General features: G+C 37.4%; 4 protein-coding genes across 4 annotated transcripts; 1 reads left to right on the top strand and 3 right to left on the bottom strand.

The window, feature by feature from the left end:
* The first annotated feature begins 439 nt into the window (after positions 1-439).
* On the top strand, positions 440-12,226 carry LOC144659600 (ciliogenesis-associated TTC17-interacting protein-like). The gene is made up of 12 exons (XM_078520068.1): positions 440-622; positions 743-810; positions 4,628-4,692; positions 5,600-5,720; positions 6,482-6,537; positions 7,248-7,337; positions 7,860-7,920; positions 8,800-8,903; positions 9,414-9,538; positions 10,032-10,111; positions 10,893-10,981; positions 11,717-12,226. Exons 1-12 carry the CDS (start codon positions 600-602, stop codon positions 11,933-11,935), a joined length of 1,101 nt encoding a protein of 366 aa, XP_078376194.1. The 5' UTR covers positions 440-599; the 3' UTR covers positions 11,936-12,226.
* Positions 12,227-14,463: 2,237 nt separating this feature from the next.
* Positions 14,464-15,955, bottom strand: LOC144661058 (uncharacterized). Its single transcript, XM_078521766.1, has one exon. The coding sequence runs from the start codon at positions 15,600-15,602 to the stop codon at positions 14,556-14,558; it is 1,047 nt and encodes a 348-aa protein (XP_078377892.1). The 5' UTR covers positions 15,603-15,955; the 3' UTR covers positions 14,464-14,555.
* A 2,458-nt stretch (positions 15,956-18,413) lies between these two features.
* Positions 18,414-23,291, bottom strand: LOC144660068 (universal stress protein Slr1101-like). The gene is made up of 4 exons (XM_078520626.1): positions 23,142-23,291; positions 21,523-21,603; positions 20,590-20,690; positions 18,414-18,808 (listed from the first exon to the last, which is right to left on the bottom strand). The coding sequence occupies exons 1-4, from the start codon at positions 23,212-23,214 to the stop codon at positions 18,569-18,571; spliced, it is 495 nt and encodes a 164-aa protein (XP_078376752.1). The 5' UTR covers positions 23,215-23,291; the 3' UTR covers positions 18,414-18,568.
* Positions 23,292-24,259: 968 nt separating this feature from the next.
* LOC144660571 (universal stress protein Slr1101-like) lies at positions 24,260-26,533 on the bottom strand. The gene is made up of 4 exons (XM_078521224.1): positions 26,366-26,533; positions 25,720-25,800; positions 25,006-25,106; positions 24,260-24,579 (listed from the first exon to the last, which is right to left on the bottom strand). The coding sequence occupies exons 1-4, from the start codon at positions 26,442-26,444 to the stop codon at positions 24,385-24,387; spliced, it is 456 nt and encodes a 151-aa protein (XP_078377350.1). The 5' UTR covers positions 26,445-26,533; the 3' UTR covers positions 24,260-24,384.
* Between the last annotated feature and the right edge of the window lie 811 nt (positions 26,534-27,344).

The raw sequence follows: 27,344 nt of genomic DNA, 5'->3' as shown, positions 1-27,344 counted from the left end.
TAAATATTTTTTATTGAATCTTTTAACTCTGCCAAATATGCAATGTTTTAAAATTTTACATGAAAGTACAAATTTGTTATAAAATAATTTTAGAATTATAAATATTAATCCGAAACATTATTTTGGTTCGTCGTACAACATTTCTCCCAACTATAAAAAGTTCTTTTTTGGAGAAGCGTTGCGTGACTTGCGTGACAACCTTGACGGCTGAAATATATTTAACACCTGTAGTTTTTTTTATCATTTATTTCCGTCAGGAAAAAAATCAAGTTTATAACGGAAACCGTAATATCTTTGATTATCTATACCAAAATACACCTTTTCACCCGAAAAAAATCGTAGACATAACAACTTCGTTATCAAAGGACGCCATCTTATCCCTCTCTTATATCTTTCTTGTTCATCGCATCAATGACGTAACGGTTGCCAAGGCAACGGGTGTCATATTCCCCGCGCGGGAATTTGTTATTGATATGGAACAAGAGCGGTGTTGAGCAACTTGTGTAATTATGTTCGCCTTTCTTTCTCCGGTTTCTCTGAAATGAGGAGCAATACTTCAGCCAGATAACTCCGTTATATTTGTAGCTTTTGTAGTACAAATGGAGACGGAAAACGGACACAGGTACGTTTATAGCGCTGGCTACGTATTCGGTGCTGGTACATTCGTTTAGCCTGTGTTTAATTTATCGACCGAAAATGAGATGTGTCAACTAACTTGCGCTTTGCTTTTGTATATTTTTAGCGCTGAGAACGTTACTCCTTCCGCAGTGATGGCGAACGAAAAAGCGGTAGAATTTCTGACGAGTATAGGTGAGCGGTTAAATTTGTGTTTCAGCTTGTTTTCACTGCAAAATTAACCACTGATCATCGTGTCTGAATGTTTTGACGTTTGTATTGCCTGTTACAAGCCTTTCGAGTTATTCAAATTGCCTTTATCCACAGAAGAATAAAACAATCAACAATCGGCATAACAAGTGACATAATCATGTTGTTTTGTAGCTCGGGGATTATTTAGCAAAAGTCCCAGGTAGATATTTTTTTGACGGCCTCCATCAACTTGAGTTATTTCGGCGTTCCTTATTTCTGGTATGGCTCTGCGTTCATTTAATTTTTTTTAAAAATTTTTTTTTTTTTTTTTTTATAAAAAAAAATTTTTTTTAAAAAAAAAAATAACTCTCCCTCCCCCTTTCTTTTTTTTTGGGGGGGGGAAAAAAAAAAAAAAAAAAAAAAAAAAAAGAAATTTTTTTTTTTTTTTTGTTTAATAAAAAAACAAAAAAAAAAAAAAACAAAAAAAAAAAAAAAAAATTTATATTAAAATTTTTCTTTTTTTTGAAAAAAAAAAAATCACAACAACTTTCCCATTTTCAATATAAAAAAAAAAAAAAAAAAAAAAAAAAAAAAAAAAAAAAAAAAAAAAAAAAAACCCCATTTTTCTTTAATTTGAAAAAACTTTAAAAAAAAAAGCAATTATTTTTTACTTCATAGGCACTTTAAGCTTAGTTAAAATTGTTTGTTGAATGACGGGAGTATTTAGCCGTAAGCAAGTTATGAAACAAGATTTAGCGGTGAAGATTGGATGTCGTCAAATATGACAGAAAAAAATCAATATTGATTACACACACAAAAAAGATTCAAATCAACTCTTCCACTTCGAAGGAAAAGTTTCAAGTCCTTGGCTTATCAAATTAAGGAGTTGAACATGTTGAATATACGAAAACTTTGTTTACAAGATACATAAAGGGGAAATGAATTCTGATGCAAATTTCCGCCCAACAAAAATTTCTGCCGACGAAGTTTACTTTTGTCGTCGCCTCAAATCAAGAACATATGTTTGACGCAGAAATAATTATGTTGAACGTAAATATTCAACGTAATTCTATCTTGGTCTAGACGCAATATTTCGATTGTTCAGTGGGTCGTGTTTCAATAATCTCACGGGATTTATGTGAAAACTTGCAAATTTTTCGTTTATGTATCATCACATTTCACCTTTGCCTAAAAATAGCAAAGGAGACAGTCGGTGATCTGGTTTTACGATCTCAAAATAACTTTTCCTTGAGAAAATAAATTAATGGGTTCTGTTTCTTCTTGGAAAATAATTTCATTTAAAATAGGATCATTCAATATTGTAGACAAGTAGTTTTGAATGTTAGATTGTAGTAATAATTATTCAATTTAATTACTCAACGCTTTTTCATTTTGACCTAAACACCTTTTTGTTCTGTGCAAAATTATATAATGTATTTTTAGGAAAAAAATTTTTTAGTTAAGTTGTTATGTTGAATAAATGTTCCAATTTTGTCAGGTGTTTTTTGAAACCACAAAAGTTATGGTTTTGTCTTAGGTCTAGAATGACACTAAAAACAATATTAAAACTTTTAATTAATTTTCTGGTTTGGGAAACTTATCTATCCCATGTGGTTGCATACAAATTATCATGTGCTATTTCATCCTCTGTAAATGGTACAGACTAACAAGGTGATATCATGACATCTAACAAGTAAGAATTTTTGTGTTTTTGAGAGTATGTCCTCAATGCAACCTCATTGATGTAATGAACATTCACTACGGTGTCAAAAATTTGGATTCTTTTGTTTGGTGTGCATGATTGCATGTATAACAAAGTTTATACATGTATGCCTTAAATAAAATAAAATCTAACTTTTAACAATGTTGACACCTAATAGTCCTGCGAATGACAAACCTGCGACCTTCAGATCCCAAATCAAATTGGGAATAGAACTGTTAATTTTTGAGAAGGGAGGAAATTAAACTACTGGTAGTTTAGGTTCCCACCCACAAAGAACTACAAATTATGTAAAAAAGCTAAAAAATAATTACTAATAAAAGAAGGTCACAAGGTTTGTGAAGTGATTTGTGAAGCAACCTAACGTTCAGTTCTGCAAATTTTTGAATGTGTTTGTGTGCTTATCCATTAGGTAACACTGTACATTTGTACTAACTTTTTTCAAACTCAGACAATTCTTGCTACTGGCTAAAATCATTGACCAGGTCACTATATATAGGAGCTTTTAAATTGTCTCTTGCCATTTGCTCCGCATGATGTACAGTTGTTAAGCTTCCCAGGAATCTCTTTTATTTCTGTCATTTGTTTAATATTAATTTTTTAAGTGACAAGGGCTTCTTTGCAGATTACATGATAATCCCTGACATAAAATGTTTATGAACTAACAACTGTTCCAAACATCAAGCGTTTTGAGAGTCCATTACAAAATTTGCACACTGAGATGCAAATTCTGTTACACTTGCTGGCTTGAAGCAACTTTAGCAGCAAGGAATTACTCATTAGAACTAATACTAACTTTGAAAACAGTCAAAGCAGGCTCTACTGCATGTCTTTAAATGATAAAAATGTTTAAGAAATATACAATATAATGTCTATTTTTGGGGGCTGTCAGCATGTAAATATATGCAAGATGTTGTTTAGAATGCAAGAAAAGACTAATACATGTAGTTTGTAGATCGTAAACCTGAAGTTATAATTTTCAAGCTTTCTGAGACCCTATCAGATAGGTCATAAAATATGCATTTCACCCCTGATAAAAATCTTTCAATGATCTTCAAGGGATTTTGCCAGGATCTTTGAGGATCTTCTTTTGTAATCCCCAAAGATCCTCAACAATTCTGCAGCAGCTGCAAGAAATATATTATTATTTTTTATATCTGGTAAAATCATTGAGGATCTTAAAGGATTGTTGCATGGATCTTTGCAAGATCTTCATCATAGCAAGGATCTTTTTTTTATAAAAGATCTTTATAAGATCCTATACAGTGGAACCCCGATATAACGATCCTCGATACAACGATATCCCCGGTATAACAGTGAATATGCTATGTCCCGGCAAAAGTTACAGTTAAATGTATGGGACAGAACCCCAATATAACGATCTTCGATATAACGATATTCCCGATATAACGATGAGAATTTAGCGTACCGAGCGTAAAATCTTCCCCGATATAACGATATTACAGTATCAGTACACATTACAAAGAGCGATAAGTAAAGACGATTACAGTCGCAACTTTACATGTTTAAGTTTTGTTTTGTTTTCCTTTTATGATTCATATTTACCACAGACATTGTCCTGTAACCTTGAAAATGTGCAATGCTTTGCAAATTGTTTATAAGGACACTGCTACGTGCTTGAAACGCTACATTTGTGAATCATGTCAGTCATTTGATACTCATTACAAGTTGAATAAAAAATTTTACCCCGATGTAACAATATTTTCGGCTATTTTACGGCCATATCGTTATATCGGGAGTCTCGATATAGCGATTCCTCGATATAACGATATAATTTAACTGCTCCCTTGGCATATCGTTATATCAGGGTTCCACTGTACATGTAAGTATCCCAATTTGAAAGATCCTACATATCTTTTAGGATCTTGGCAGGTCTTTGAAGATTTTTTTTATAATACTTAAAGATCGTGCAAGGTATTTTTTCTTTTTAACCAAGGATTGACAAGTACACAGTAGGGCTTTCTTAATCTACACCATACCCCACCTAGTTTTCCACGGAGTACCAGGCTCTCGTAGCTCTACCCTCAGGATCAGAACTCAGTTCCAATTGTAACTCATCTATTGATATTCTTTTCACAGATGATGAGATATGGGACTCGCTGTTATTTGCGGACTCACTGGTCACCACTTCTCAAACTGGCAGGGTAGGTATTAGTTTGTTAATAATAATAATAATATTTAATATTTATATTGCGCATTTTCTATAAAATAATCAAATGCGCATTACAAACATTACAATAGATACAAAAATAAGAACCTATTTACAATCTTTAGAAAATTAAAAACGAAACCTACACTATTTACAATTGGCTATAAGAAAAATAATTTGCAGAAAAACTATAAAAAAAAAATCTTAATATAAACTAACAAAATGCCTTGCTAAATAAAAATGTCTTAAGTTTCTGTTTAAAATCACTTTTAGTGCAGGCAGATCTAATGCTTATGGGAAGACTGTAAGTTCCAAAGCTGTGGTGCTGCCGCCAGGAAGGATCGATCCCCCATGGTAGCTTTTGTGAAACGCTTTGGGGTGCTCAGAAGAATTCCCTTGAGAAACTGATGCCCTTATACCAAGTGCAAGACAGAAATTCTTTTCAGTTCACTTGGGGGCAGATGAGAAAAGAATCTTTCCATCTTCCTTTTTTCTTTTGCCACAAAAAATCAAAATAGACCTGCAAAAATTTATTTTCAACATTTTTATTGTATTTTTTTGTTTAATCGTATTTTTTGGCCAAATCGCAAAAATTAAGACCCACAAAATATGTGCATTCCATTTATGCGAAATTAAGTTCCCGCGAAATAAGTAACAATAAGATAGCTGTGTGTTTCTATGCTTAAATGGTGTGTACCTACATGTATACCACCTCGTCATGTCCCCTGGAGTTGGCGAATAATGTCCGCACTTTACTTTTTTAAAAAAAATTTACTATCCCTTTCTATATTTCGAAAAAAGATCTGCTATAATTAAACTACTAAGCTCTAGAAACAAGTTAAGAAACAGTTAAATGTGTCATTTTGAAGAACAATATTTAATTTTGTTGTTTCCAATGTTAGGAAATAGGTGAAATGACAATAACTGTAGAGAATGCTACATGGAGAGGGGAGCCGTGCTATCTTGTCCATGCCAACAGTCATGGATCAGTTGATCAAGTACCTATTGGCACATCTGTCACGGGTAATATTATAGTACCAGGGTTTGAATGGGTCCTGGAAAGTTCTAGAATTTTAATTTTGGAAAATGATTAGATCAATCCTGAAAATTTCTGGAAACCTGTTAAACTCAAGTAACAACAACAACAACAACAACAACAACAAACTTTTCCAGAGAAAGAAAAAAAAAAAGAGCACAGTCACTAGAAGCTAAGGCTTCGGCTAGTGGCTGGGCCCGGTATGCAGAGTGTAAAAAAAAGGGAACACGATTTCCATTCACAAAAAAGAGAAAAAAGAGTGAGTAAAAAAGAGTAAGCAGAAAGTGGGATATTTTAGTGATACAACTTAATAAGTGAGTATATATACTTTGCACAAAAAAATAAGTTGCTGTATCCTTGCTTTGGCAGTATTGATCTACTTGTCGTCTGGTGATATGATGCACTGATGCACTACAACTGAATTCTCAGATTAGAACTGACATGTGTATTACTGGTATAAATAATGTACAGACAGTAAGGAGAAATAATATTGAGATCTTGGGAGTGAAAGGGTTAATGTGAATTTTGGAGTCCTGGGAAAATCAATCTGAGCCCTTGAAAAGTCCTGGAAGAGTATTGAAAAATTGTTTGTAAAAATGGCTACAAACCCTATAATACAGCTGTAACTGATGTTGCAGAGAACTCCTGGATATGATTTACAACTTACAAATATGACAACAAACTCTGTACTTTGCTAATTATTTTTTTTAATGGAATTATTAAATTTTCCATTTGAATTGTCTTGCAGCATATGTTGGAAGGTCACTTCAGACATTTGAACAAACCCACTATGAATATGTCAAGGTAAGATCTACAATTCCTCCAGTTGTAAAAAAATATTTTTAGTGGTTATAATAGAGTAGTTATAAGATTCTGTGTTTTTCAATGTTGTCAGCTTTACATGGGCTGATTGTCAAATTGTTAGATTTTTGTTCTTATTTGATATATTATTTGTACTCTGCTGATTGGACATTTGAACATTATTATCTAGAGCGGTTTTCATTTGAGCGCTGAAAGTAAATCACATTTGCTTTGGTTTTGCATTACTATACTTAGTGATTGGTTTAAAAAATTCCCACCACTTTCTCATCCAATCAGAAGTAAAATCAAAACCAATTGTGACTTGCTTGCGTATGTTTGCCCATACTTTACACTGTGCAGGTGTTTGCTTCAAGTTTTGATTGGTTCACTGGATTTGGGTCCTTCATGGAGGGGGGAGAATAGGGGTATGCAAATCCGGAGATCCGTCATAAAATTGGATGAAACCGCGATCCGCTTCAATTGCAGGATCCACAAATCCGTTAAAAAAAAAATGCTCTGAATCCGAAATCCGGGCAAAGATATTGTCAAAATCTGTTGATCTGTTTTCCTATTCACCCCCCTCTTCATGATTTGCCAGAGACTCGATTGATAACCAATGCTCTATTGTAACTTTGACATTACAACATTATGAGCTTGGTATAGAAAGTTGCAATATTTCACTAACAAAATAAATATTTTGCTGACTTTAATAGATACCAGATAACCCACTGGATAAGAAGACCTTGATCGTTCTTGATGAAGATGGGACATATTCAGTGAAAAAGACTCAATCACAGGGAGAGGTCTGTTGAATTTTATTTGTTACCTGAGTTTGTTATAAGAATTTCAATTATTGCAGTTTTCAGTGAAATGCGAATGAAATTCAAAAACCAACTAATGATTGCATTTTTGGCTGTCGTCGATCTTGATTATACCGGCTGTAGGTGTACAGCCAACGAACCATGAAATACAGAAACAATCCAAATGGATCAAAATCTACCAAACACACCTGACGGACATGACCTTTTGACTGGTTGAAGTAAACTATTGTTTCCCAAGAGGTCTGCTAAGATGATTATGGCAGCAAAAAGCATAAACTGTTGGATTGAATTTCAGAGTTCACACCACTGAAAACTGCAATATTTATTTTGGCTTTTTCATTCTCTTTACATAACAATGATATTTCTTATGCATCTGATAAAGTCTCCACAATTTAATGTACAAATACATCTGAAAATCTTCAGTTGGCAATTAAAAAACCAAAGAAATGCAAATTAAAGAAATACCATTGGCAAGGCTCAAGTATGTTATTACTTTTCTTGTAGGAAATGCAAAGGACTGATAAATATTACAAAAAGGAACAACTTCATGGTTTCATATCTGAAGGTGCGTGCTTTTATATACTTTTTTATCAGGCATTACACTGTACGTGGCTAGGGTTTGCAGTAATGTGAGTTGTCTGTTTAGTCAGTTAGGGCGAAGTAACATCATATGGAGAGGTGGTAGTTATGCACCTTTTAAGGTGATTCCACTGAAATAGAAGGAGTATTAAAAATTTTCTGAAACTTAATCCAGGTTACAATTATGTTATGAGCATTAAAAAAATGAAATAAAAAATGGGGGTCACCGCGCTAGTTTTTGTGTAAAATGGATGGGCATTTTAGTAAATATACGACACGCGAGATATATATTAGGAACCCTAGTAATCCAAATGGGGATCACTATTGTTTCAAGAAAAATATCATTCTGCATAAAAGAACTAGTCTAGTTCAACAAAAAGGACTTTTATCTTATATTAAAAACTATTCTTATTGTACAGGAATTAAGATAATGAAAGAAATTTAAGATTTTGCTCCTTGCGCACGTTAACGGCACTACCTAAAAACGTGTTTTTTACGGCATTAAAATTAAAATATCTCAATGTAGAATTTTAAACTTTTTTTTAAATCGCGATATATTGTAGACAACAGTTTGACATTTGAATTAATGCATTAAAAAATGGGGGTCACCGTGCTCGTTCAAGAGAAAACGACCATTTATTTCCCTACCGAGCTTAGCCTGAAGGGAATCTCGTAGTGTTCTGTGTGCGCGCGCGCTAAATGACGCGAAAACTTATGCGCAGAAAGGATGCGCAATGCAATACCGTGGAATCACCTTAAATTGGCATTAATGCTTGTCAAAACGTTTTAAGAAAACCCTCAGTCATTCAAGAGTTAACTCATTTACAAGTTACTCCAGTTTTATTCAAGCATTCCTTGTTTTCAGGTTCAAATCTGTTGCTCCAAAGAATCATGGTCAAGAGAGGTGTTCCAGACGACTTGACATTTGTTGCTTTTGATTCAACAACCAGCCTTTGTACATCATCATATGTAAGAGTCCCCTTCACTGTGCATTTCTTTCATTATTGCGATCGTCAATGACATACGAACTCTAAAATTCAAACCTCAACAAACGGTTTACACTTTTGCTGCCGTCAATCATCTTAGTGGACCACTCGGGAAACAAAAGTTCTCTTCAACCAGGTCATGTCTCTCAGTTGCGATTGGTAAATTTCGATCCAGTTTGTTTGTTTGTTTCAAGGTTTTATGGCTGTTGCCATAACTATGATTGACAGCAGCAAATGCATGGTTAGTTGGGTTTTAAACACATTTGTGAAAACCGCAAAAATTTGTTCTAATAATTTTGTAATATATGACAGAAAATATCCTCCCATGATGGTCAATAAGAGTTTGAAGAAAACTATTGTCCAATTCTCATCTCTTTACTTTCTTTGACCTTCTTGCTTTCAAATTCAAATGATTTATTTTCAGACTTGTAGGCTAATGTTGGTGGCCTTTAATTTGTTGGAAATTGTTTAACAGTGTGATATTCCCTGACAGAAAATGCTTGGGAAGTCTGCACGGAAAATTGGTATGAAACAAGTAACAGTGACAGGACTTAGCAGAACAATCCACTCAGTAGAGGAGTCACCCACCACTTGGGAATCCTTCTTCCTGTCAACTGGGTGAGTTTACGCTATTTGGGTAGTAGACACTTTTTACAATGCTTTTTGTACAAGCTTACCCAGGGCAAATTCACTATTTGCTGTGGGGGGTCTAAGCACCAGCATTTGGAACCAAGATTTCTGGAAGCATTTGGATTATCAATGTGAGCTGTGATTGGTCAGATTTCAAGATCCATCTATAAACTGATCGCAGTTTATGTTCATTGAATAAATAGTTCAAGGCGTACTTGCAATGAAAGTTCATGCCCAGTCTCCCTAGAGTGTGATACTGTCAAGGGGTTCCTTTTAATAGAAACTATAAAGGATTGCAGTACACAATTTACAAATTTATGTACTTTTGAGCCAAAAATCAAGAGCAATTGTATCAAAGAACAGAAAACAATGGGAAAATCAGCCAGATTGGTGGATTTCTATTAGAACACAGCTGATTGCACAGTGATTGCACTTTAGGGTTCTTGTATAATGATTGTTTGACCGTGTGGTGTATTCCCAGGCATTTGGCAAGTCGAACACAGCTTGGCTCTGGAGTGACAATGACCTTGCCGAGATTACCCGATGAACACATAAATACAGGTACCGATACATTAATCAGACCTGCAGGATGAAACAATAACGAGTGCTGACAAGAGTTTTCGTCATGTCTGTCCATCTGTTATTAGAGTTCGATCATACAGGCTGAGAACACTGTCCAGGGGCCCGTTTCTCGATAGCCCTGGAAACTTTTCGGGCCCATAAAGCAATTTTTAGTTATCTGTATTTTAAAAACAGAGACGTGTATAGGCCTGAAACTTTGTATGAATGGAAACCTCCGTTCATATTAAAAATATCATGGAATAAAACAGCTCTGTAATCATAAGGTTCAGGATTTTGCTATGGCTTTCCGGGTGCGAAAACTTATCGGGACCTTCAAGAAACGGGCCCCAGGAGTTGAGACTCAATTTTTGCCAAAAAAGCGAAAACTCAGGAGTTGAGACTCAATTTTTGCCAAAAAGGGAAAACTCTAGTTGACTCAAGGAAAAGTGCAAGGTCTCACATAAATGGCTCGCTTCTCTCAGAGAGAACAATAGAACAAACAACATGAACAATGTCCCCCTAGCCCCAAAAACAGTAGCAACTCTTACTACTGCTTCCCTCTCCCGGCGCCCCCGCTCCTCTGTCCTCCCCCCCCCCCCCCCGGCCTATACTAGAGGGCCAGTAGAATTACAAGCTTACGAGAGCTGCTACATTACTAACGGAAGATTGCCCTGACACGAGTCCCGTGCCTTAGGTAGAGAGAGGTTGAACAGTCATCACTTTGAAATTCTGCTATTGTTGTGTTTTTAATATCAGTAACCATTATGATTTTGTTTTTCAGATACAGAAGTATCAGAGGAGACCCCAGCAGTCAAACCTCTCAAGTGGGAGGAAGATATGCAATTATTCTCACGTTTTTTAGACCGAAAGGTAACAAGTTTCTCTTACTCCTATTTGAACCCACAAACCATCTTGTTATATTCGTAAAATGTCATCAAAAGAAAAAATGAGCAGCAACAACAACAAAGATGTAATTAGCAAAGCAAAGCAAACATTCCACAAATCCTGTATAAGACGCTGAGAATCGTGCCTTGTTCATTACTGCAAGACTATATCCTTTTTGCAATATAGTTTCCTTTGTCCATCGCAACAGTGTAAGGCCTGGTTTTGAAGTGTTATTCTTTTGTTTTTTTGTCTAACAAGTTGTTTTTTTTTGTCTAGCAATTTACGCTTGTGTTACTGAATGTCTCATACACAATAGAAGCGTTAAGGTGATGACAAACAAGAATACAATGTTGCGGACACAATTGCCCCTACCGTTTGCCCGCACCATACTAACTATGCCCGCACGCGCAACTTTTGTCGCGGACACAAAATTTGTATCCGCGACAAAAAAAATTTCTGATTTTCGTCAGAAACATTTTGTGTCCGCAACAAATGTTTCCCTGTTTGCGCGGCATGGAAACAAAACATTTGTTTTGTGCCCCGCTCGTTTGCCCATCCAAGAAACATCATGAACAACAATGTGTCTGCAACATTGTGTCTTCGTTTGCCACCACCTTTAGATGCGTCCGTCAAAGGCTGGTTTTCACGTCACTTAGTTTTAGAGGTATCGGGCTTTGCGAAGCTTTTCAACTGACCTTCAGTCTTGGTTTGTGTTTGTAGGCGGAGTTGGCTGATGATCATGCTACTTACATGAGACGACATCCTGAACTACGAGCCCTGCTAGCTGACTTTCTACAGTTCCTGCTGCTTCGAAAACCTGATGACGTCACCGGCTTCGCCTCCGAATTTTTTGGCGCCTTTTCCACAGCCGCGCCTTCAGTACCCTCGTTTGCACGCTCTTCCCCAAGCCCCGCGGCGCGACTTTCCTCGATGCCGTAATGACGTTTTACGCCTCGTTGCTCGTTCCTTGGACGTCCTTCAAGTGAACGGCGTTTTACAATATTGTACAGCAAGTGAAGAAAAACGTTTACATTACAGATAACATATTATCCAGCTCGTCTCAAATTTCTATAAACGTGATCTGGCCGATACTGCTGTGGTGTGAGTTGTAGTTGTGTTTTCTTTTGTAACAATAACCTTCTGACTTGAATTTGATGTTACTAAGTTAGAAGGCGTTCCAAAGAAGTTAGAAATACTGAGTGATTAAAGTATTAATATTGATACCCGGTACGAATTAGTATTAATCAATTACAAGTTGTGGTTATTCTAACGTGTGTAGTAAAGCCTTTACGGGGCGTTGTTGCTTAAGGTCATTGCCCTGAAATAGAACTGAACACAATTTTTTAACCAAACTTCGCCTACTGGTTTATTAGTTTACGGGAAGTTAATTTTGAAATAAAAAAGGGGGTCACCAGATTCGTTTAGGAGCAGGGACCATGTATATTCCATATAATTCCTTTATAATTCCTCTGCGAGTACTGGCAAAGTACACTTTTTTAGCGATAATTTATTTTTCAAACACATGAATTGATCTGTTTTCATTTTACGAGAATTTGATCGCTCACCAAAATATGAGAAAATTGATAGGTCACCAGGCTCGTTTAGGAGAAAGTGACAATTTACTTCTCTCGCGGACTAAGCCGCATAGAAAAAAGCCGCCATTTTGTTGATGTTCGCGCGCGCGCGCCCAATTACGCGTAGAATTCTGCGCAGTAAGGATGCGCAATGCAATACAGGGCAATGACCTTAACAGGCCGGATTTTTTCCCGGTTAAAATCCCCGATCATACAGAGCTATAAAGCGACTCGTAGTTCTGATACTCCCCCAACGCGGGATCCCGCTTTTATACAGTGAAATCCCCTTTGTCGAACCTCAAAGAGAACCAAAATTTTAATTGTGAAAATTGAGAATAAACGATTTTTTAAATGTCGGGTTAAGTTCATAATAAACCAGACGTTTCGGGCTTAGCCTATCATCAGTGGTGAAGTGATCGTTAAAACCACGGAAATACAATTTAACGATCACTTTACCACTGAAGAAGGGCTAAGCCCGAAACGTTTCGTTTATTATGAACTTAGCTTTGCACTTTAAATAACGTTTATTCTCAATTTGTGTACCTGGAGTTGGTGTGCCGAAATAAAAGAGTTGGGAAACGTGAAATAAGCTTGCGAAGCACGCACCTTTTACGCAAAGGAATCAATTTGAAAAGACAAGAAATGGCGGAGACTTTTGGAAGCTATTTTCATCTCATGATGTTATTTATACTTCAGCCTCACGTTCTGCAAAGATCATTGAATTTTAAAGCTTCCAAAGACAAATTCAGGAGAACCATGGAAAAATTTTACTAAAAATCTCACGGTTACGTTAAAACAGTCCTTCACGGTTCTCTCTCATCGTTTCCGATGACACGTTTTCTGATCACTTATCGATCCTGTAAAGTTTTGGTAATAAGCTCCCCCGAAATTAAGGCCTTTATAATGAAACTTGTCCACCAGATGTCGTTGTTTAGTGTTTTTCAGGACCAATTTCCAGCCATACGGTGTTCTAATATATGCACTAATGAATTTTTCAGACGGAAAATCCCTTCCAAAATGTAAGCCCAGTCAGTTTTAAAACGCAATGTCCTTGCTGTGGAAGAAGGGGGAAATTCCCCTATGTATCCCTGTGAGCGATTCCTAGCCATTCCTGTACACGCTTTCCCATTTCAAGCGTAGCTGCCGAGGTTGGTGCGCGTGGAGTTGTGGGGCTGTTACACTCGAAAAAGCCGCGTTTCGCCGTCTAACCATCAAGCCCCGCGCTCCCTGTTTCCCGCCTTATTTTCACCGATGAAATGCAATTAATCATGTTCGAAACGAGCGGGGGACTGGGTACGAATATTCAATATCGATTGGATTGAAAAATTGGGCCTGTCATTATTTATGGCCTTTCGGAGGTATTGTAGAAAATTCAGAACTAAAAAAGTCCGCTGATCGACGAGGTATCATTCTATTGAGCAGCGGTAGAAATATCACATTTTCGGTAACATTTTCAACCTACTTGCCCGCTACATCTTCAATTGTTTCGATGACCGGAAGTATAACAAAAATTGCGTAGAAGCGTTTCGTATTTTACCTAATTACGCATGCAGTTTTTATCAGCCAATCAAAAAAATCATATTTTTTAACCGTTACCAGGGCCACTACGGTCATGTCATTTTACCAAGGGAAAAGTACGCGTGGCCCTGGGCACGAAGAGGATGAGCCCCGCCCCTGTCCCCATAAGCCCATATGACGTTAAATTTTACTGCAGGACATAATGCATGGCTACGCCATGCGGTCGCCAAAAATATCAAAAAATAAGGGGGTGGAGATATCAAAATACGTGGGCTGTCGAGATTATAAAACACTATACAAAGCCGTCACTAAAATGCTACTTTCAGTTCAAGCTATATGAGTACTTAATGTAAATTCTCTTACTTTAACATCCGTTTATTATTTACAAATGAGACAAGTTGGGGTGTCTTTTTACAAGATTTAAAAGGCTCCACATAACAACAATAAACGTTACTTAAAGAAAAAAATTATACGCCTGTCTCTAGTTCTGGGACTTTTCCAGTTATTAAAAAGTCTAAGGATTTTCTGTAAGTCGGCAGTCTCCATGCGAATATAAAAGCATCCGCTGCGACCTTCACGAAGAGTAAAAGATCTGTTATTCTTAACAAAATGTTTAAAGTGAGATCTTCCGTTAAGCTCTGAGGCTGTTTGTAGAGGAAAACGTAAAACACACCGATATGTGGAAAGGCTGAAAACAGCACGATCGCCGATAGGTAAAATGTCATTGTTATGAAATGTTTGTCGAGGCCGCGGCCGCGAAAGGACTTTTTCATAAGAAACTTTTTTCCGTTTCCATTCTGCGGGGAATCGCTGTGTGAAGTCGATAATGAAGAGGCCATTCTCTTGATCTTTTGACGCTCCGAGTTTCTTTTAAAAGCCCTGTACGTTAAGATTTGAAGAATTGCTAAAATCACCGAGATGAGTGTCGCGTGCATGGTTAAATTCAGTTTGAAAAACAGTATTTGATTCACACCTAAAATGGGTAACAAGCTAAATACAATGAAGTAAACCCAGGTTGCCAAAACTGACAGAAGCACGAATTTCTTTCTGACCCACGTCTTGTATCTGTAGGGATACTCAATCGCAATGAATTGCGCGGCGGACAGCAAGAGCACCATGACAAACGAAGCATTCAGCGACGCGGTCGAGATAACCGCCCCGATCAGAAAAAGCGTTTGTGAAATGGCTTGAAATTCATCGCTGGCTCTGAAGTATCGGCCAAAGTAATGCAAGGCGAAGAACGGCTCCACAAGCAAACCACATAACAGATCTGCACCGGAAAGACCCAGGACAAAATACCTTGTAGGTTTCTTGAAATATCTCAGTGGATCTTTGAAGATGGCGGTGAGAAGTAAAATATTCGTTGTGACTGTAATGGGGCTGAGCACTGCCAGCGTACATCCAGATGCTAATTCAGCGCGAGAGTAAATAAGTTGCTGTGTAAATGTATCGCTTTGGTTTACAGTTTCGTTTGAAGAGGCGAAACTTGAAGCCTCTTCACTCATAGTTGCCATTGACTTGACGCCGCTAAAAGTGCTCTAAAAATCCAGTTTTACGGTGTGTAGAGGAGGAAAAATGGTCTTTAATTCCGCCACTCATTCCGGGTTTTTGTAAATGCACGCTGTTGTTTTCAAAAGTGGTCGTTTTGTTCATCAAGATGTGATTGTTTTTTCCCTTCCGTCTGCGTACTTACAGCAACACTTCGCAAAAAATCAGCTTTACGTCCCTATCGATCATCTACGCCAGAAATATCAGTCCTGCTTTGGACGAAGGCAAAATAATCGAAATACGACGTGCAGCGTTGAATGAAACCTCAACGAGAAAATGAAACCAATTACACGCACCCGCCCGCAAATTCAAAACATTTTACATTCTAACAGAGTATTTGTGTCAACAAGATAAACGTAAATTAACAAAACAAGGAAAAAATGAATAAACGAATATTTTATTTCACAGCTGGCGGCAGGTGCAAACAAAGCAATTCGATTAACTCGGACTTTTCCAATTCACTTCGATATTAAGATATTTTGTCTATAAATCATACTCTTTTAAGATTGCTTAAATTGTGTTAGACACACAGGGATTTTTCCAAGGCTTTGAGCTTTTCGTGTCTCGCCAATACGTCTTATTTCGATCCCGGGATTTAAGTTCGCCTTTTATTTTCTATTTGCGGTTTTTGCATGCCTAATAATAGCCGAGAAACCATCCGGAAAGACAAACAATACCAACTTACTGACAAGATGAGATAATTACTGGATTTCTCTGTTAAAATTCTTATTTCGAGTGTTTTATTTTCCAAGGAAAAAAGGGAATCAGTGAAAATTAAACAGTTCAAAGAAAATTTTGTAAAAAAGTAATTTAACTCAAAATAAACTATAAAAAAGTAGAAGAAAATGACCAGAGAGAGAAAAGGGTTTTCCAGGGAGAATTTATAGACCTTCCTGTTTGGTACGATCGACTTGAGCTTAATAAGCTCTTTATTTGCGTTGGTCATAACTGCAAAAGCTTGTATTAAAGGGATCGTGTCACGGATTTTAGCCAAAATTAAACTTAGGCAATTCGTTTAAATATATAAAACTACCTCTTAAAACAGTGAAGAAATATTTAAATAGCACACCAAATGCAAAAGAAGGTACGGATGGCCAAAAGTGTCGAAGATTGAAACGGATTGCGATATGAGTTTTTGAAATGTGGTCCGGCAGAACAGCTTTCAAAGTTAATCTTGTCTGCTTGTAAGTTTAAATTATAACGCCCGGGAAACACATTTGGCTGCAATGAAGCTATGGTTTTTCTCATTTATCTTCCCCGGTTTCATAACATAAATCTAACTTAGCCCTGACACAGTCCCTTCAAAAACGAAGTTTTTTTTGACAATGGGCCATTTCAGAATTTGAAAACTAAATTTTCGCTTTTATTGAATTTTCCATGAATTTGTTATTCAGCTGACAAGCAAAACATTATCAGTAGTTGAATTGTGTTGTTTTTTGTTTAAATTTAAACAAAGAAATACAATTACTAAAGCATTTGCACTAGCAGCCTCTCTAGGCAATTTTGTGACAACAGGGAACCTTTTTTAACTCATTAACACCGCCGTGGTTTTCAGGTTATAACTTGGTGTTGGGGAAACTATTGTTGGTAGGTTTGGGTTTTGAATTTTTTGTTTTACCGTAATGATTCGATTTAGCGCCCGGGACGCTTATTTACTTTTGGCACCTCAAGGAAGGGCGCTTATTAGGGACAGGGCGCTTATTTGATTTTTTGAGAAACAACCAAAGGTTCAAAACAAAAATATTCAAATAACTAACAGTAACAGGAACTGTAACATAACAGATTTTTTGAAAGTTCAGTTACTTTAAAAAAAAATGTTCATTTTAGCAGTAAATATATACATGTACGGTACGGTAGATGTTCACGAGTTTAATTATTCGACGTCAGTGACTTCAGTAGGGGCAGTTATCCACAATAGGGACGCGTATTATTATAGGGGCGCTTATAAGAATGGGGACACTTATTAGAATGGGGGCGCTTATTGGAATAGGGGCGCTTATTGACAAAAACACATTCGAAGGGGGGCGCTTATTCAAAAGGGGACGCTTATTGGAAGGAGGGCGCTAAATCGAATCTTTACGGTATGTCACTTGGTGATCGTACCCTCCGTAAAGGCGGTGTTACACGGGACAACCTGCAAAGATTTTCTACGCAACAATGTTTCGCGAAAAATCGAACATCGTTTTAACATGATACCGGGGATTTTTCGTGCAACTTTTGACTCGGCAACACGTTGCGAGTTTTGAACCCAAGTCAAAAACTCGCAACGTGTCGCCAACATTGTTGCGCGAAAAATCGTTGCTGCAATTTGTACCTTGTAACACAACCTTAACATCAAGAAAGCTTTGAAGGTTACCGAGATCCAGTGGTTTTTCAGTTGAACAGTCAAACGGCCGACCTGTGCTAAATATAATCCTAGTTTTCCCAGCCAATTCGCACAACTTTTTATTTGTTCGAGCGATTTGACAAAAAGTTGCCAACAACCTCCCTCCCTCACCCCCCCCCCCACCCAAAAAAAAAAACAAAAACAAAAAAAACAATGCAAAACAAAACAAACAAAACATTATTTAAAGGACCTTCGCAGGCGGTTTTAAACAATTTACCGAGGCGCATGCTGTTGAATAAAGTGATAAATCGCAAGGCTTTTTTGAGAGCTTTTTTAACATCCCAAAAGGTTTATAACTCCGCTTACTCCATAGAGATACGTAAATGTATTGGTTAAAGGGAAGCGTATTACATCGAATAACTCGAAAGAAAAAAATACGAGCCCACATATAAACGATGTTCAAATCGTTTATTTCTTTTTTGTTTCACCCTTTACAAGCAAATTGATTATACAAGTGCAGTAGAATGCCATCGGGAGCACTCTAAGATTAAAAACAATTGCAAACTGAAACCGTTTTCACCACCCAAGAAAAACTAGCGTTGTTTTTCAATGCTTCTTGTTATCCTTAGGGGAGGGGTGGGGAGAATGTTTCTTCTCCTTTGGCACCACCACCACAGGCACGTGAGCATGATGTATGATGTAATCACTGGTACTTCCTAATATGGTGCGGCGAACAGTGCCCATTCCCCGGCTGCCAACCACAATTAACATAGCGCCTTCCTTTTTCGCCGTTTTACAGACGTGCTCTCCCGGATGTCCTCCTTGGATGATGATTTTAGCAGAAACCTGTCAAAATGTTGCAGAGAAAAAAGTCAGAACAGGGTATTGTAGCTTGTAACGATATGAATCAATAAGCGATGCGAAGCACGGGAAAACATGTTACCGTGAAAAGCGCGGAAAACATATTTTATCCGGTGCCAAACGCGGGAAAACAAGTAACCAGTGCCAAGCGCGGGAAAACATGTAGCTGGCGCCACACGCAGAAAAGCATGTAACCAGTAACAAGCGCGGGAAAAATGTAACCAGCGCCACGCGCGAGAAAACAGTGGGAAAATTGGTAGCCGGTGTCGAAAGCGAGAAAACGTCATAATGTAACCGATTAAAATGATTGGTCGAAAAGAACACTTTGTCACGCTAATGATTGGTTAGAGCTCACTACAATGTCAAAACCGTATTTACTCGAATAAGCGCCGCCCCGGAATAAGCGCCGCCCTCGAATAAGCGCCGCATTTGGGACAAAAAAGTTAATAAGCGCCCGCCCTGATGCGGCGCTTATTTGAGGAATTTCGTTAAACTAAAAACGGCACTACAAACCAACTCTAAATCAAGCTTGTCCATTTCTTTGCATCAAAAGCGATGTTTTGCAGTTATGAGTGATCGTCTTATCGCTCTCCCATTAGTTTTTCTATTCAACACTCTTACAATAAGTAGTTCTGTAAATGTTGTGAAGGCCACACAACTTTACCAGGAAAGCTAGCACCACTTCTGTCTCAGCAAGAGAGGAATACTGACAATCAAAAGACGCTATTTTTAACAACTGTAAAAGATAAGATTCCTTGTGGCGTCCAAATTTTAAATAAGCGCCGCCCTCGAATAAGCGCCGCACTTGAGGCGCGAAAAATTTAATAAGCGCAGCGGCGCTTATTCGAGTAAATACACCCACCCCAATTTATTTTTTTTTTTTTTTTTTCTTTTTTCCCCTCTTTTTTTTATGTTTGTTTCGCGGGGAAAAATTTATAGACTAAAATTAGAGCACACTTTTTAATCTTTTTTTTTATTTTTTTTCGCCGGGCTGGCGACTAAAATAAAAATTTAGTCGCCAGCTTCAAAATTTTAGTCCCCATGGCGACTAAAATGGTCTTAACTTGGAGGGTTGATACGGCATGCAATTTTGTTTGATGAAAACTGACCGTGCGAACAAAAAACGTAAATTCTGCTACTGGGGAATATCCTCTGATTTCCTCGCTTTTGATCGCGTCTCGTGACGTCTTTATGCAATTTAAGCGCGAAAAAAAAATGGATGAGTTGTAATTGCAAGACCTTGCAATAAGCAAAGGCAAAAGCGTATATGTTGTACACAAGGCAGTGCTTTGTGCAAATTGCGTCGTAACAACATTGGGAGACAAAGTGGGAGAAATATTGCCGTGTGCTACCCGAAGAGGGGGGGGGGGGGATTCTTCCAATAATAGACTATATGGGGAGGCTTGTATATAAAAGGATAAGAATTTCACAACATGGAGTATACACACAAGGGTAGGAAAACATTTAGGTATTCAAAAGGACCTTTAAAATATCTCAAGCAGACCAATTGAATAGTCCATTCATTTCAGTATTATATGGGGTTATTCATAGTGAAATATTACTATTCCTTCTGTATCTTCAAAAAGAGGTTCCACTTTCCTTTTCAAGGTATATGAAAGGCTTACTAAGCCCAAAATAAAACAGCGAGTTTTCTTTCCCTGAAACCACCCCTGTCTCTACCTCTGAGAACATCAAGGGTCTTAAGGAAAACCAAACCCAAAGTTTTCCTAAGTGTTTTTCTAACTGTCTGTGTAAAACTTCCTTACATGCATAGCCTCACACTTGGTTTTGAATTTCTCTTCCAAGTCCTTGATGTACTGTTCATGTTTTTGCACTTCCTTCTTCCATTCCTCTGTTGCCATGGCATCTAGCAGAAACAAGGGAGAGTGAATAAATGAACGGGTGAATGAGTGAGTGTCATCTATATATCATCTATGAATGAAGTAATGAATGAATGAACAAATAAAAGAAAGAGGAAGAATGAATGACCGTGCGGCACACGAATTTTATGCCTTTTTAAAAATTTATAATAATGTTTTGATTTTTTTAAATAATTTTAGCGGTTCAATTTTGTAGTCTTCTTCAATAAAATAGCTTTACATTGATGCATTTTCTTTTAAAATTTTAATTGTAAATAGGTTATTATGAATAGTTTTAAAGTTAAGAAGAAAAAAAAAAGAAAAAAATTAAAAATTGACAAGAAAAAAAAATTTTTGAAAAAAAAAAAAATTAGAAAAGGGGGGAAAAAAAAAAAAGGAGAAAAAAAAAAAAAAAAAAAAAAAAAAAAAAAAAAAAAAAAAAAAAAAAAAAAATTTTATACGCCCCCCCCCAAAAAATTAAAAAAAACAAAAAAAAAAAAAAAAAAAAAACCGCAAGATAAGGAGTAATTTGCACCTATGATATTAAGATTGTAATTTATAGGTAGCGTTCTTTAAACTTAAGTTAGGTGTCCCCAGTTAGTGGTTGCACTGCTGTTCTTTTTTGACACTTAAATAAAGTTATAAAGTTAAAATTATTAAGGAAGGAAGAAAGGAAGGAAGGATTAAGGATCAAATGAATGAATGGGCAAATGAATGAGTAATTGAAAAAGTGGAAGCATAGATCAATGGTTAAATGGACAAATGAACATGGTTGATGCACCTCCAGATGTGCTACAAAGAATACTGAAAAAGAAAGACTATCAAGAGGAAAGGACTTACGAGGCAAAGCAGGAGGATGCAACTCATGGGAGTGAACAACAATCAGTTTATCTCCCTCACGGTGTATTTGTTCTTTATACCCTACAAATGAAAAACAATTTGTCGAAATTCGTAGTGGTTAGCACATAAATCTTAGATTCGACCTATTTGTAACCCTATCCCCCAACAGTTCTTTTCTGTTTTATTGACAGATTGGAGCAAAACCTGGGTGTTATTCAGTGGGTGGGTGGGCTGGGTCAGTTAGTCATGGGGTGTGTGAGTCAGTTGGTGGTTCAGCAGGGGAAGATCCCACCCCCTAAATCCACCAATAAAATAAAAATAACCACTTTAAAACTAAAAATATAGACAATGACACTGTGTTAGGTTTAAAAATCGTTGATTATTTTAGCTAAAGAAAATAACAATAACTATATAACTATATAATATATTGTAACATATTGCTAACCCGAGGTGGCCTCCCCTATAAGCCTGGTGGTTTCCTGGAGGTCTCCTTGCCCTATCTACTAATAAGCTATTAATTTTGTACTTATTAATTTCAAAAGTGGCAAATAAAATGATGATGATGATGATGATGACGAACAATATTTGCTAACATCCACTTTCCCCCATAAAAATCCTGAGGGCTAAAAAAGCCAATCCCTTTGACCCTTGGCTAGTCTGTTCAACAAATTCTGTCTTGGGAGAACAGACTTGAACAACTTACACTGAAAAACATTTAAACATTTAAATGCAGAGCTTACTTGTTTATATTTGTTATCTTACGAAGTTTTCATTAATAAGTAAATTGATTATATTGCAGTGAGGTGTTTCGTCAAATTTTCTTGCTGTGATGCAGTGTTTGTGTATTATTTTTGCGTTTTTGCGTTGTTCAGGGTCCACCCGTGTCCCCCCCCCCCCTTTTTGTAAAAACAAGGAGGTCACGTGATCTTTCATGTATTTGTGTTGTGCGTGAAGCGCCGCCGCCAAGATAATCAATTAATTGCATGGAGCTACGTGTGAAATTAACATCCATTGCAGTAAACAGGGAAATACTGCACGATGTAAACTGACTTTCCGTAAATGATAGAGGGCAAAATTAATTCATTGATCTTCCTTTGTTGGGCACGAGCGAGGCGTGAAAAGCGACGCGCCAAATTCACACCTTTTCACACGCCATCTTCACTGCAGCTTAAAATATTCCGATTTCCTACAAAATACGCACATTGCCCTTCTGGCAGTGATATGAAGATATTCGATGTTATTCTAGACACGGTAAATACTCAATGATATTAAATAAACTACAACCGTGCACGCGGGATTATGGTGTGACGTTTCCACATCGTACGATCCCAAATATCAAACCAAGAATCGCAAAAATCAGTTTATCTTTCAATGTAATACGTATTTCCTCTTTGCTTATCATATACGAAAATGATTCGTTGAACGAATCATTGCTATTTGTCCGAAAATAAGATTAACTTTCATTTACTACTAAGCTTATATCACAACACAAAGCATTCACAAATCGACCCCGGACGGGCAACTCATCTGGGTTGAATATTATTGCTCTGTTTTAAATTTTCCTGCGGCTGTTTATGTGAAAGTGAACGCTACAGTAAGAGAAGATTTGCTTTACTTACAGTCAAACGCTCTCTCACTGTGCTGGCTTCCATCCACAGCAATACACACAACTCTGCCTGCTGAACTCGCCATGTTTTCAATGAGCTTACACCCGAAATCGATGAAGGAGAACAAGTGATTTGATTCCCAGCCAATGGCATGCCTTCACTGAGGCGTGACCGAATTGCGTGACAAGTTGCACGTAGTGAAATATTTGAAATATACGCCGAAATATGCTAAGCACGAGGGGTAGAAATAAGAAGGCTTGACTGGTCGTTCTTTGGTTCAAATAATCAGGTTTTGTCTGCAAATGACATGTGAGGATAATTCAGTTTGTGGGATGCTAGTGCAGACCGCAGCTAGCTGACCCCAGTCGCAGCTGGTGATCAGAAACAAGTTCACTCCCTGAATTTCGACATAAATTTTAATACATTCCACTGCCACGTGTATTGAATACTGGTAGTATTTATATGAAAATTAGCACGATCTCAGTCAAAAATGTGTTCAAAATTGATTCTAAGCACGAGCATTCCCTTCTCTTGTTCTAAGTCCGTAGATCTTGAAGCAAAAAAAAAAAATAATAAAATAAAAATAACGCGAGTGGAAAAATTGCCGAGCGAAGGTTAATTTCGGAGCCCCATACTTAATTATGCATACAAATTATTCCATATTTTCGTCCACACACGAACCGCAGTCCCAGGAATATAACGAGAGCCAGCAAATTGTATGCATACCGTATTTACTCGAATAAGTACCGCGGCGCTTATTAAATTTTTCGCGCCTCAAGTGCGGCGCTTATTTATAATTTGGGGGCAACTGCAAAGATCGCTCCGGCACGCTCTTGATGAAAAGAAATGTCCAAGTTTGTTTGAGAGTTGCTTTGAAGTGGAGTTTTTAGTTAAACGGAATCCTTGAATAAGCGCCGCATCGGGACTGCGGCGCTTATTCGTATTTGTCCCAAATGCGGCGCTTACTCGAGGGCGGCGCTTATTCGGGGGCGGCGCTTATTCGAGTAAATAGGTAATTAAGAATGGGGTTATACGGAAATTTTGCCACACTCGGGGATAGAATCGCCACAGCCGCAATAACCGGTAATCCCTAAATAAGGAAATTCACACATATCAGCATAAGGTGATAATGACTGTTCTGAAGGCTTACACCTTTAATTTCAAATAAATTCCAACTGAATAACAATTCCATTAAAGCAGGCTTGTAATGCTGCCTGGCTCCATCTGTAGGGGGGTAGTGAGGAGTCTGTTTGTCCTACTCCTTTGGTACCACAATCACTGGTATGTGAGCATGGTGAATGACATAGTCACTCACACTTCCTAATATGGTGCGACGAACAGTTCCTGCCCCACGACTGCCTATCACAATAAAGGTGGCGCCCTCCTTTGTGGCGACTTTACAGATTTCTTGTCCAGGGGGGCCAGACTCTACAATAATCTTTGCTGGCAACTAGAAAGTGAAACATAGATTTTTAGTTGGTCAGCTGATATAATGAAAAAAAAAAAAAAAAAAAAAAAAAAAAAAAATATTAAATTAAAATTTTTTTACTTTTTTTAAAAAAAAATAATATTATTACAAATAAAAATAAAATAATATAATTAAATTTTTTTTTTTCCTTTTTTCTATGACAACCTTATTCAATTAGTGTATGACTGCATTACCAGTGGTGGATCCAGGATCCAGACCTTCAGATAAGGGGGGGCCCAATCATCCAGATCCTATAATAAGTAAGGGGGGGGTAAGGGAAGGGGCGCTCTTGAAAAAAACTTTTCTCGGCCCTTTGGACCTCTATTTGTTCTGGAGATAAGGTGGAGTTCCCAGGACCTTAGGGGAGCTGCTAACCTACTCTTTACAAGTGAAAGATTTATAGTTTACCTTCAAGGCTTTACATTTTTGTTCATATCTCTTCTCCAGTTCTTTAATGGTATTTTCATGTCTTACAATCTCTCGCTTCCATTCCTCAGTAGCCATCATGTCTGCAAAGAGGAGTAAAAAGGGTGTATAACTCTTCTTATTCTAAAAATATTGGTTTGAGGGTGTAAACTGCTCCAGTGGTGAGTTTGCACCTCCTTTGGGCCACACCCCTCCCCCTTGTCCTTAAGAAAGATACAAAAAAAATGATTTTTTGGCTGCTGTGAAATTCAATTTAGGGAGAATTTAACTATAATTCACAACCTTAATCTTAGAGGGAATTTAACTATAATTTAACTATAATTCACAACCTTAACCTTAGAGGGCCACAAGTTCATCAGTGTTTACTGTTAAGTGTCACCCTCGCAAAATAAAGTTGATTATTATTATTATTATTATTATAACCTTACCATTTTAAAAAAACACTGAAAGAAATGTAAGGGGATAGGGGGCTGGGGGTTGTTTTGATTCTCATTTGGGAGGTTCGAAAAAAGTTGGACCTGAGATGACTCAGATAGCTGCCTGGGAGTGGAATAGTCTTGCAGTTTCGATTTTAAAGAATACCAGAAGGAATTGCTTATTTCGGCCAAAAAGATCATTATTTTCCCCCTTCCCCTCTCCGAAACCTTGTCCCCTTACCCCATGTTTTTATTATATGTGTATATTCGTTATACTTACGAGGCAACGCCGGGGGGTGTATTTCATGCGAATGAATAACGAGCACTCGATCTCCTTCGTGGTGGACATTTGCCATGAACCCTACAAAAATGAACAGACATATGCATCTAAGCCGATTTAAACAGTGTCGCCAAGAAACAATTCCTAATCGGCGAACGCGTAACAGTAAAAGCCCTAAAGAGAAAAAAAAAAATCGTGACGGATCGACTTAAATTTTAATTTGAAGAATCGCAGATATCGTGTCGTTTTATATCGACCTCTGTAGCGGGTGTAAAATAGTCCTCTTATTAGCAAAACTATATAATAAAAACTGTTCTTTAGGTTATTATTAAGAAGTATGTTATATTGTTGAGAAAACCGTGCGTGCTGATTCTCACGCACTGAAAAGCACGGACTTCGATCACGCGATTTTGTTCTGTGCAAGAGTGAGGCTAATATAAATCACAAAGGCAAAACTTAATTCTATTATTCTGGTCATAAAAAAGTCATAAAAGAGTCCTTCTGAAGCTGCAAACACTGGACTGCTATGTCAAAACACAGCAGTCGACAGCTGGGCCAACATGAGCAACTGAAAACTGATATTTTATAGAAGTGTTCTGCACGTAAAATAAAATACTGAAGTCAATAATTTCATGCACGGACTCACAGTCGAATGCCTTTTCACTGTAGTCGCTCGGGTCCACAGCGATTGCTACAAGTCTTCCACTAGTTGCTTGCTCGGCCATGTTTTCGAGGTGTTGCGAGATATAACACCGTGAAAATCAGGTAAGAAGAGAAGGTGCATGAAATTGTCAATTATGTGGGAAATTTCATATTATCATGCCATATAGCAGATCAGGTGGCATGCCGTCCTTGTCAGTCACGCGATCTCTTAAATGGGTTCCCCGTGAATTCCTACTATTTTAATCTATGGCAACTGACATAAGAAAGGAATTAAAACTGTTTTCAAATCTTTTGCTAGAAATTTTTCGAAGCTTCTGCCTAACATAGTCCGATCCAGGGCCCGCAGGTATGAAGGGGTTTTCACACCCTCCCCTCAAGGAGTGTGCCCAAGACCCCTGGGGTTAAGCGACCCTTACAGCCCCACTTTTTTCAAGAATAGCGAGCGTTTTGATTTGTTGGGCCAAGTGATAAGGTCTACAGGAACAAATAGATGCCTTTGGAATCGGAGGCCCTAAAACTAGCTTTCATGTTAGGGCACTTTCCCACAGGCTCCCCACCTGCTTGCTTCGCTCGCCGACTCTTTTGCAAGGCTTACCCCCCCCCCCCCCCACACACACACACACACACACACACACCCGTCACGCACCCCAGAGATGACCCTCCGCGCAGGCTAAGAGAAGTTTCAGATTTCATAGTTTTTATTTTTTATTGTAAATTGTAAATAAAATCTTTTATATATTTTAATAACTCTTTGTAAATTTAGTATTTGAGCGAGAGCCACTCTGTGGAAGCTCTTCCAATAAAGCCGTTATTATTATTATTATTATTATTATTATTATTATTATTATTATTATTATTATTATAAAATTATTTTCTACATCATCTTCGAACATCCAAATTATTTTAATTTCGGTTTAAGTATTGATCATGCGCAACCCCTGTGAATCTCAAAATCGAAATAC

This window comes from Oculina patagonica, chromosome 7, assembly GCF_052425735.1.
Source record: "Oculina patagonica isolate OP01 chromosome 7, crgOcupat, whole genome shotgun sequence".
Classification (NCBI taxonomy): Eukaryota; Metazoa; Cnidaria; class Anthozoa; order Scleractinia; family Oculinidae; genus Oculina; species Oculina patagonica.
The sequence above is the reverse complement of the archived record's forward strand: the minus strand, read 5'-3'. Positions and strand labels throughout refer to the sequence as shown.

Excerpts from the sequence above, each read along its gene's own strand:
- LOC144660571 (XM_078521224.1), bottom strand. The coding sequence starts at position 26,444 with ATGGCCGAGCAAGCAACTAGTGGAAGACTTGTAGCAATCGCTGTGGAC. Across the intron at positions 25,801-26,365 it reads CAGTGAAAAGGCATTCGACT|GGTTCATGGCAAATGTCCAC; the intron begins GTGAGTCCGTGC and ends TCATTTTTGTAG. Across the intron at positions 25,107-25,719 it reads ACACCCCCCGGCGTTGCCTC|ACATGATGGCTACTGAGGAA; the intron begins GTAAGTATAACG and ends TCCTCTTTGCAG.
- LOC144661058 (XM_078521766.1), bottom strand. The coding sequence starts at position 15,602 with ATGGCAACTATGAGTGAAGAGGCTTCAAGTTTCGCCTCTTCAAACGAA.
- LOC144659600 (XM_078520068.1), top strand. The coding sequence starts at position 600 with ATGGAGACGGAAAACGGACACAG. Across the intron at positions 5,721-6,481 it reads TATTGGCACATCTGTCACGG|CATATGTTGGAAGGTCACTT; the intron begins GTAATATTATAG and ends ATTGTCTTGCAG. Across the intron at positions 6,538-7,247 it reads CCCACTATGAATATGTCAAG|ATACCAGATAACCCACTGGA; the intron begins GTAAGATCTACA and ends TGACTTTAATAG.
- LOC144660068 (XM_078520626.1), bottom strand. The coding sequence starts at position 23,214 with ATGGCGAGTTCAGCAGGCAGAGTTGTGTGTATTGCTGTGGATGGAAGC. Across the intron at positions 21,604-23,141 it reads CAGTGAGAGAGCGTTTGACT|GGTATAAAGAACAAATACAC; the intron begins GTAAGTAAAGCA and ends TTTCATTTGTAG. Across the intron at positions 18,809-20,589 it reads CCAAGTGTGAGGCTATGCAT|GTTTCTGCTAAAATCATCAT; the intron begins GTAAGGAAGTTT and ends ACATTTTGACAG.